Source organism: Megascapheus bottae, chromosome 23 (genome assembly GCF_031878675.1).
Source record: "Megascapheus bottae isolate mThoBot1 chromosome 23, mThoBot2.hap1, whole genome shotgun sequence".
Lineage (NCBI taxonomy): Eukaryota > Metazoa > Chordata > Mammalia > Rodentia > Geomyidae > Megascapheus > Megascapheus bottae.
This window is the reverse complement of record NC_143531.1, coordinates 2,434,710-2,445,297: the sequence shown is the minus strand read 5'-3', so window position 1 is coordinate 2,445,297 and position 10,588 is coordinate 2,434,710. Positions and strand designations below refer to the sequence as shown.

General features: G+C 46.9%; 1 protein-coding gene across 1 annotated transcript; it reads left to right on the top strand.

The window, feature by feature from the left end:
* The first annotated feature begins 4,887 nt into the window (after positions 1–4,887).
* Positions 4,888–10,028, top strand: Spry1 (sprouty RTK signaling antagonist 1). Its single transcript, XM_090356612.1, has 2 exons — positions 4,888–5,319; positions 7,361–10,028. The coding sequence occupies exon 2, from the start codon at positions 7,416–7,418 to the stop codon at positions 8,352–8,354; it is 939 nt and encodes a 312-aa protein (XP_090212738.1). The 5' UTR covers positions 4,888–5,319; positions 7,361–7,415; the 3' UTR covers positions 8,355–10,028.
* The last annotated feature ends 560 nt before the right edge of the window (positions 10,029–10,588 follow it).

Here is a 10,588-nt window from a genome sequence, read left to right as displayed (position 1 = left end):
TGGCAGGAAAGTCCTTGAGCTCTTAACTCCAAATTACCACCAAAAAACTGGAAGAAGACCTATGGGTCAAGTGGAAGAGCACCAACCGTGAGTGAAAGCTCGAGGACAGAACTCAGGTCTTGAGTTCAAGCCCCAAAACAGGCACAAAATTTAAAAAAAAATATTTTTTTTTTTTTAAGAGAAAGGTCTGGCTTTTTTCCATTTCACTCTATCTCAGCATAGTTTAACTGAAAATTACTTTAGGATCTTCCCATTCATAGTTACACTATTTTTCCTTTTCAGTAAAAGGTTTCATAGTTAAACATTTATAATTTCTACAACACTTTTTATAGTTGTAGGCAATCACAAAGAGGAATGCAGGTATAATGCTGAACGCACATATTGAACATGGAACCAGGCAACCAAAATCTACACAATTTTGAGGGGCTGGATGCAGCTGGGAGATGGAAGAGAATGGTGGAAGGAACATATTGATCAAACTGCATACTCATAACCTGACATGAACTGAGATCCCTTAGCACATCTACTTAAAATAATAAAAACAAATTTAAGAAAGACAGTTTTCACGACCTGTCTTTTAGCTCTAAGAGAAAACAGCTATTCCTTTTATTTGTGATGTAATAGAGAAAAGTGCCTTGATTTTTTTTTTAGTGGTAACTGATTTTGTAAAATATATTTAATTTTGAAATAGAACATGATCCAGTAAAGTAGTGTTTTAGATAAAAATCTAATGGATCTTTGTATAATTTAAAAATGGGTAATTATTCTTAGGGGACTATTTGATTAGATCTCTAGTTAAGATACTTTGAAAGATATCTTCAGTAGAAACCTGTGCAAATTCATTTTTGTAGGTAGGGCTAATGGGATTTGAATCTTCCACACTCCCTCTCCTGGTCCTCATGACTGATCCCTTAGTCCCCAGAATATGTTGTTAGCTGACAAAGTAATTTTGAAGAAATGAGACAGCCTGGTGAGACATGTTACTTTTAATTGTGACTTCCAATCACAAGGAATCTTGCCATCAATGAGAAAACTATATCCCCAAATCAAATGGGAGGCTGGGAGCATGGCCTAGTGGTAGAGTGCTTGCCTAGCATGCATGAAGTCCTGGGTTAGATTCCTTGGTAGCATATAAACAGAAAAAGTTGGAAGTGGTGCTGTGGCTCAAGTGGTAGAGCACTAGCCTTGAGAAAAGCTCAAGCACAGTGCCCAGGTCCTGAGTTCAAGCCCCAGAACTGGCAAAACAAAAATCTAATGGGAGATCATTGAAGAAAATTAAACACACATATAATAATGTCATTTGTATGTTTGAAAAGAAGCTATTGCATTATAAATTCATATTACAGGTGAATATATGAGATCTTGTTATTTTCATTTTTTGTGTGTCTGTATTGGGGCTTGAACTGGCCTGGGCACTGTCTCTGAGCTTTAGTGCTCAAGGCTAGCACTCTACCACTTGTGCCACAGCTCTATTTCCAGCTTTTTTGGTCCTTAATTGGATATCAGAGTTTTATGGACTTCTTTACCCAGAAAGTCCTTTGAATTGTAATCCTTAGATCTCAGCCTCCCTAGTAGGTAGGATTATAGGCGTGAACCATTTGTGCCTGGCTTCTTGTTATGTTTTAGATACTTTATTTATACAGCCCTACACAATTCCAAATGCAACTTTGTTTTTTTTCAGTGTTCAGACATTTCAAATTCCTATATGGGAAAACAAAAGCAAACTTTTTTTTTGCCAGCCCTGGGGCTTGAGCTCAGAGTCTGAACACCGTCCTTGGATTTTCTCAAGGCTAGAGCTCTACCACTTGAGCCACAGCACCACTTCCAGCTTTTTCTATATATCTGGTACTGAGGAATTGAACCCAGGTTTTTGTGCATGCTGTGCAAGCACTTTACCACTAGGCCAAACTCCTGGCCCAGAAAAATGGTTTTAACAAAATTGTTTCTAATGTAAAGAAATATTTTAAAAACTACTTTGAACTGAAATTATCTACATTCCAATTCACCACTGATTTAAGAGTCTAGAGTTTTTTTGTTTTGTTAAAGGTTTCCTTCTATTCTTGATATGTGCTATATAAAACAAAGATTTTTTTCCTCACCGTATTTTTGGGGGTAGAGATTTTATTTCTTTTTAATCTCCAGGAACTTCAATTTTTACACTTAGTTATCCTCCCTGAAGCATGAGCTACCACTTAGTTCATATCTAAATAGATGCACAAAAAAGCAAAGCAAGTTTCCTTCTTATTGTGTGTGTATTGTGTAAGCTCACTCCTGAAATATCATGTTATTCAGGATTAGGATTGTAAAAACTTTAGTATTTTTTTTTTTTTGCCAGTCCTGGGCTTGAGCACCGTCCTTTCCTCAAGGCTAGAGCTCTACCACTTGAGCCACAGCACCACTTCCAGCTTTTTCTATGTATGTAGTACCAAAGAATTGAACCTGGGTCTTTGTGCATGCTAGGCAAGCACTCTACCACTAGGCCAAACTCCAGGCCCCTTTAGTAAGTATTTCTATCTTAATTTTCTGTTAGCTTTTTGAAAACAGGTGATGGGTGAATTGCAAAATCTACACAAATAATATGACAAACTAGAAGGAATTTGGCTTTTTATTTCCAGCGTTGGATTTTGGGGGGATTTAATATGTCACGAAGAAAGATAAAGCGATTATTTACAAAAACCACAACTGGAAATTTTACTTTTATGACATATTGCTATAGGACAACATTAGCAAAATACAAACCAAACCAAAACAAAAAGAGTGCCATTGTTAAACTTTCTGAATTTTGTTTCAAATAGGAACTGTAACGTTATCATCTCTTCCTATCAAGACATGTTTTTGCTCTCCAGTTAATCAGAAATGACGGATGGGCACGCGATTTTTCTTTTTTTCTTTTGGACATGAGGGTAAGATCCACTAGTCTTTTAAAACGGGTGATTAACTAACGACAGATAACTAGGCCTGATTGTGCTCTTTTTTTTTAATGACATATTGCAGTTGCAAAACTTTTTAGAGGCCACCCCAGATTTCGGAGAGGCTGTTTATTTACACCAGCCCCAAAGGGTGCCGCTTTGCAAGCAGCTGCAGACCAGGCTTGGAGGAGAGGGTGCAGTCCGGTGGAACAAATCCTGCTCCAGGTTTTGGGGCCGCCCGCGTGATTGACGTGTGATATCACCGGGGGCGTGGCCTGGAGGTGGAGACCCGGAGCTGAAATTGCGCCCGGGCGCGCTGGCTCAGCGAGGCGCACGTACGGTGCCCGCTGCAGGGGGACCGCGGCGGGGGTCGCTCCCGGCCCGGGATCAGGAGCTGTCCAGGTCGTTGTAAATGTGCCCGAAGAGCCATCTCCAATCTTTGCACCAGGTAAGCACTCCTCCTTCCCTTCCTCTCCGCAGGAAAGACTCCAGGTGAGGACTGGTACTGTTTGCACACTTCTTTGAGATTCTGGTTGCATTTGCAAACACCAGCCGCCTTCCCGCGGCCAGCGGCCCCTGAAGCCAACAAGAAGCTAAGAGAGAGAGATCTGGGAGAAGGAGAGAGAGAGAGAGAGACTCTTCCCCCCACCCCCTTAACCGAACCAGCCAGGAGTTTAAGCGAGGCGCGGGGCGTGGGTGCCGCGTCGGGCTGGCGCGCTCCTGGGGAAGTGAACGCGGGCTCGTCCCGGCGGGGCTGCGACCCGATGCCCGGCGAAGCAATGGTTTAAAACCGGATTTTCTCGTCTGGGGGTGGATCGATTTCCAGTGCGCACGGGGTGCTGCTGGAACGCGGTTAGAACGCTGGGAATAGCAAGCTGCAAACGCGGCTTGGGGTTTTAAAAAAAAATCAAAACAACCCCCCCAAAAGAAGTGGGAGACCGCAAGTCGTCGGGTTCCCGGCGGACACGCGGGCCGCGCGCCGGCCTGTCAATCGCGTCCTGTCAATCACTGGGAGCGCAGGGCTGCGGCCAGGTCAGGGGGCACCGGCCTGGCGGGTGAGCCCTGGAGAGGAGGGAAACTCACGCCTTCCACCCTCTCCCCCATCTCCCGTAGCTGGCAGACGGCTGGGCCGCCGCGGTGCCCGGGAGAAGCTGACCGCGCAGATCGGAATTCCAGGGACCCCAACTTGCAGGGTCCAGAGCGCCTCTGCGTCGGTGGGGGCCCGGGCCCACGCCCGCGCACCCCTTGGAGATGGACCCCGGGCCGGTGCCCGCACCCTGACGTCGGTTCGAGCCTCGGCCCCAGCCCTACGAAAGCTCAACGCCCGAGACGTGGGTTTTCCACCGGCCACGAGGTCACCACCCGCCCCTCGGTGGGCAGCGGAGCCGCGCGCGGACCTCGAGGACAGCTTGCCCGTCGGGTGGTCGGCCACGCGCCCCTCTTCGCGCCCCGCATCGCGTTCCCGGGCCCAGAGAGGACTGTGCCAAGCTGCTCGTTGGACAGGGCCGGCTGGGGAGCAGCCTCCCGGCCAGCGCGATCGCTCCGGGCAGCGCGGAGGAGGCAGCGCGGCGGAGGCCAGGGCGGGAGAGGCGCGGGCTGACCCGCCGGCGCGCGGGCGATGCCTCCTCGCTGAAGCCGGCGCGCTCGCCTCGGCGCCCCGCCATCGCCCGGCCTAGGTGAGTGTGCGCGCGGCGGGGCGGGGCTGAGCGGGGCGTGGCGGCGCGGCAGGTGCCGGGCCTGCGGCGGGAGGGGAGGCGTGGGGAGGGGAGGGGAGGGGGGCCGGCGCCTCCTGGAGGCAGCGGCTCCGACGTTGGGGGGTGCGGGGCGAAGGGGAAGGGGAGCCCTCTCCTACCCGACCGTGGATGGTGGAGCCCCCGGGGCCCCTTGGAGGACACTCGCCGCGGATTTGCGTCTGCAGACGTGCCCTGCGCGCGTGCCCGTGTCCCCGCGTGCACGCGGAGGGAGGCGGACCCGGGGGCGCGCCCCGCGCCCGCGCTGTGCCCGGCCTGGCGCGCAGTTTCGGGTGGTTCGGGGGGAGCCGGGCGAGGGCGAGCGGAGGGCGGCGAGGGCGCGGCCGCTCTCACCGCGCGGCGTCCGCCCCCTGAGGTAATGGTAACCTCAGGCGGGCCCTCCTCCCGCCAGGACGACTCGTGTTCATTCAGGACCTTGTTTTCCTTCTGCTTCCTCCCCTCCGGCAGCTCGTCCTCCCCGTGCCCCGCGCGCCTTGCACGGGCTGTCGCGCCACCGCTGTAGCTCGCGGAGCGGCGGCCCCGGGAAGCGTCCAGACCGACGGACGGACAGACCGACGGACGGACGGATCCCCGCGAGCAGCCGGACCCCAGGATCGGTCTTGTGAAGTGGGCAGGGCCCCCACCGCGGTCCTGGGCGTGTGATGGGGTCGTCGGGAAAGGTATCTGCGACCCTGGGCTGGGTTGGGGTTGGGGGACTTGGGGGACAGATGGGGCGCCCGCCGTGACCGCTGGGGAATGGCTGATTCGGTCTGCTAGGTATTTAGGAAGGTAGGTAGGTAGGTAGGTAGGTAGGTAGGTAGGTAGGTAGGTAGGTATTTTGGTAGGTAGGTGGCTCTTCCTGGCAGCATGATTGCCTTTCAGTGGGTGACAGTGGCACATGGCTATAATTCAAGCATCTCGGGAGGCTGAGATCTGACATCAGTTTGAACCCAGCAGGTAGAAAAGTCCTTGGGACTCATGTCTCCAAATAATCTCACACACACACTCACACACACAGAAATGGAGCTGTGGCTCAACAGGTAGAGTGCCAGCCATGAGCAGGAGAAGCTTAGGGACAGCTCCTGTCTTAAGTCACAGAAAGGCATGCGTGCTCACAGACAGGCATGCGTGCTCACATGTGCATGCACACACACACACACACACACACACACACAGTGTATTTCCCTTTTTTCTTGTGAATTCCATTGCAGTGCAGGGAGATCTAATATAAAAGATAGGAGCAGGCACATTCCTTGGTAGAAGAGAGACCTATTTCATGCCTTAAGGGGCATTTTGGTTGCGTTTTTTTTTTTTTTTTTTTTTGGCTTTGGTGTTTTGTTGTTTTTTTCTGGCATAGAGTAAGGGTGGATAATAGGCTTTTCTTCTTCTTTTTCCTCGTTCTTCTTTCCTCTTCTTCCTCTCCTCCTCCTCCTCCTCCTGCTCCCCCTCCTCCCCCTCCTCCTCCTCCTCCCCCTTCCCCCCTCCCCCTCCCCCTTCTTCTTCTTCTTCTTCTTCTTCTTCTTCTTCTTCTTCTTCTTCCTCTTCCTCTTCCTCTTCTTCCTCCTCCTCCTCCTCTTCTTCTTCTTCTTCTTCTTCTTCTTCTTCTTCTTCTTCTTCTTCTTCTTCTTCTTCTTCTTCTTCTTCTTCTTCTTCTTCTTCTTCTTTCCAGTCCTAAATCAGGTCGTTGTGGGAGTTTATCATTGACTAGAAATAGATATTGTCCTGTTTTCTGAAGATCATAGTTAAGAAATAAGTTTTTATGGAAACATTAGTGTGTGACAAGAAGCACAATGATTTGGTTGTACATTGGTCTTTCATATAAATACAGATTTTTAATGGGAAGGCTATTTAAAATGACTGGGATTTCCTGACTGCCTTATAAACGCCTACTATTTGGGCACAAAAGTCAATCTTGTGATGTGAATGAGTCCTTAAACTTCTAAAGTAAATCTGTGATTTGGGGTATGTATGAATCTTGCGTAATACTCATAAGAATCTGGTAAGTTCTGTAGTGTGTTTTAGTTGCTAGTAAAGCACTAAGAACTATTGTATCCCTCAATCTTGTGTTTTCTTTCTTTTCTTTTTGTTTTGCATCTTGTAGATGAGTAACAAGCTAGTTTTAGAATCTTGATTTCAACAGAAAAATGGACCTCTTACTTTGTGATTTAGCTAGCAGTGTCTTAACTATTTCTTGGGAGAAAAATGCCTTCATTTTCTCATCTCCTAACGCTGAAGTTTGTTACAGTATGCAAATAACAAGAGGCAGAAACATCGAATCATTTCTGATCTTTCATTTTTTTTAAGATGAACATTACCAAGGACTTGATACTGAACTTCATGTGACTGAGAGTTCCCCACCAAGGCATATTTCATTTTAATTATTTGTTAGATTCACAAACAGGAAGGCATAACTTCCTCTTGATTCTGCAGTTTAACGCTGGAGTGACTGCTCATTTTTATGACACAGGGTCTTTTGCTTACATTCTTCTATGAGAGAGTCGGCAGCTCCTCTTGGCCTTGGACTCTGGCCAGGAGCCCAGCATTACTGTAATCTGTGGGTGGACAGCTCACTGGCAGGTGGCTTCGGCAGTTTGTGATTTAACAAGATGAACCCCCTTATCCTTTCCTCCCTCCGCAGAAAAATCCTGCCTGTTCTTTGTTTTCTGTGGATTTTTTTCCCCGCAGATTTGGTGTCTTTTACTTATTTATTTATTTTTAAAGGATTTCAGATGCACACCAGGATTGCACTGATTGCCAGAATTCCAGATCCCTACACATGGATCCTTTAAATCTGCATGGCAGGTCATTCGTGGTGATCCAGCAGCCTCCTGTGGAGGCCCGGCCACAGCTGGACTATGACAGGGACGACCAGCCTGCTGCCATTCTTTCCTTGGATCAGATCAAGGCTATCCGAGGCAGTAACGAGTACACGGAAGGGCCTTCCGCTGTGAAGAGACCCACTCTGCGGCTGCTGCCAAGGCAGGAAAAGCAGGAGAGGACTCACGAAATTGTACCAATAAATGTGAACAGCGGCCCTGAGCAGAGACCTGCAGGTGGACCCCCGAGTAACGCCAGGGGCCTCCTTCTGAGCAGATCTACCAGCAGTGGGAGTGCAGCGAGTTCTGGGAGCAATAGTAGTGCCTCTTCTGAGCAAGGACTCCTAGGAAGGTCACTGCCTGCCAGGCCCATCCCTGGTTTCAGGGCTGACAGGGCTATCAGGACACAGCCTAAACAACTGCTCGTGGACGACTTGAAGGATTCCTTGAAGGAAGATTTGATTCAGCACAAGTTCATTTGTGAACAATGTGGCAAATGCAAATGTGGCGATTGCACAGCTCCCAGGACCCTTCCTTCCTGTCTGGCCTGTAACCGACAGTGCCTGTGTTCTGCAGAGAGCATGGTGGAATATGGAACCTGTATGTGTCTGGTCAAAGGCATTTTCTACCATTGCTCCAATGACGACGAGGGTGATTCTTACTCGGACCATCCTTGCTCCTGCTCCCAGTCCCACTGCCGCTCTCGATTTCTGTGTATAGGAGCCATGTCTCTGTTTTTGCCCTGCCTGCTCTGTTACCCTCCAGCTATGGGATGTCTGAAGCTGTTGAGAGGCTGTTATGATTGGCTCCATCGCCCCGGATGCAGGTGTAAGAACTCCAACACGGTCTATTGTAAGCTGGAGAGCTGCCCATCTCGGGGTCAGGGGAAACCATCATAAATTTTGGAGGTGGGTGGGAACTCTTGAACTCTTGAGCTTTTGAATGGTGCCCATTGGAGAGGAAAAAAGAAAAAACAATCTTATTAGATATTGATCCCCTACCCTCCTTTGCTTCTTTGTCTCCTGCTTGCTCTCCCTGCTATATCCAAGGTGTGACTCCTGGATCTTACTGTTCATTCAGGAAGAGTTGACTGAAATGACCTATTTTAGACCAGCGCTTTTGCCACTCAGCAGAGAGGGGATGGAGGGCTGGTGGAGTTTCAGGTAGTTTCTTGTTTCTGCAAGAAGCTTTTTCTCAAGCTGTAGACATCACAGACACAGCACATACACAGCCAGACTGCAGTGATTGAAAGATGCCCTTGGTTGTTTATTGGGGAACAGGGAAATTGGTTTTGAAAGATGCAACCATTTAATTGCTTAACAGAGCTACCTATTGAATCTTCCTCCAATTCCAGCGACCTTCAGAGTGTTGGTTATCTTTTTCTAACATAAACTTTTGTTCTTTAACCACTGCCCTCTCCTTTCCATCTCCTCTCTGTTGTTCTGGCAGGGTCTTAATCTTGAATGCTGAGGTCCCCCCAACCCCCGCACTTCCTTTCTGTGTAATTTTAGATTTCCTTTACAATGTAAGTCTTCATATTGGAGACGGATTGGTTATAATTTGCTTCTTCTTCTGGCTTTCAACTTTGTGAAGGATTTGACTCCTTTTCTTCCACACCCACAAGCTCTTTGCCAAATTTCTATTGTCATGGAAGGCACTTGGATAACTGAGATCGAAATTTAGAGCTCATGAGCTGATGGATTATTGTTGGTGTCATAGAACGTTGCTGTTCGTAGTTTGTGAATGGCCCATTTGGTCCCGTGGTTGGTTAACAGCTGAGTTATCTCAGTTCCTGTACTCCCCTCGCCTTAACCACAAATTGTGGTGCTTTTTTTTGTATATGTTTTGTATAAATCACAAAGTTGAATTCTGACTATTTTTAAGACAAGAGTCTGTTAAACTTTTTTATTGTAAAGAATATTTATTATGCGAATCTATTATTTTATGATATTTATTGCAAAAGACTGTTGAAATGTACTCATGTCTGACTATAACAAAATATCAATACTTAACAGAAAGTAAGGTTGAGAGGAAGAAAGTACATATGTTAACTATAATGCGAAAATATATTAATTAATGAAACTGCCTTCTGATTTCTTCATTTATTAACCTGAACTCTGAGACACTTGTTTTCTCTTTGATTTCTCCTTCCCCCAAACACTGTACTTGTTTTCCTCAAGATATGGAGTCTAATGTACTTTTCAGGAAATGTACTTTTCTCATTTGAGGTTATATATTCCTTGAAAGTACATTGGTTGGTATTTTATAATCCAGTTCTGTTTCATCTAATGCCTAAGTGAATTACTTTATTAAAAAAAATTCTTTTGGCCCGTCCTGGGGCTTGAACTCAGGGCCTGAGCACTGTGGGTTTTCTCAAAGCCAGCGCTCTACCACTTGAGCCATAGTACCACTTTTGGCTTTTCCTATATATGTGGTACCGAGGAATCAAACCCAGGTTTTCATGCATACTAGGCAAGCACTCTACCACTAGGCCAAACTCCCGGCTCCCAAAATGAATTTTCTACTCCCTTCTTGAACTTTTCCAGGTGTGATATTTTGTTGCATCTTAGTTTCTTACAATGGGCAAAGCTACAAGTTTTCTTAAAACATGTTTATCTTACCTCTCTTGTGGTAAGAAATGAGTCTTCTTTAACAAGACCTAAGAATTCAGTTCTGTAGTGAAAGTTTGGTATTTTTCACAAGAATCAAGCACTTTATTAATATTTTTATTTTTACATACAGTTTTTAAAATTTTCTTTCTTTCTTTTTTTTTTTGGTGGGTGATGGGGCTTGAACTATGGGCCTGGACGCTGTCCCTGAGCTCTCCAGCTCAAGGCTACCGCCTTACCCTTTAGCCACAGCCCTACTTCCTGTTTTCTAGTGGTTAATTGGAGATAAGAGTCTCATGTTGTTTAGTTCCTAAGCTGGCTTTGATCCTCAGATCTCAGCCTTCTGAGTAGCTAGGTTTACAGGCATGAGCCACTGTGCCTGGCTTTTCCATACTTTTAAAAAAATTATATTTTTTTGCCTGGATAAAGTATACAGGGGTTACAGTTATATTCTTCAGGTAGTGGATGCATTCCTTCTTGAACACTGATACCACTTCTCATGTTTTGAATGAAGCACTTTAAAA

What these genes read in the sequence shown, in the direction of transcription:
- Spry1 (XM_090356612.1), top strand. Translation starts at nt 7,416, where the DNA reads ATGGATCCTTTAAATCTGCATGGCAGGTCATTCGTGGTGATCCAGCAG.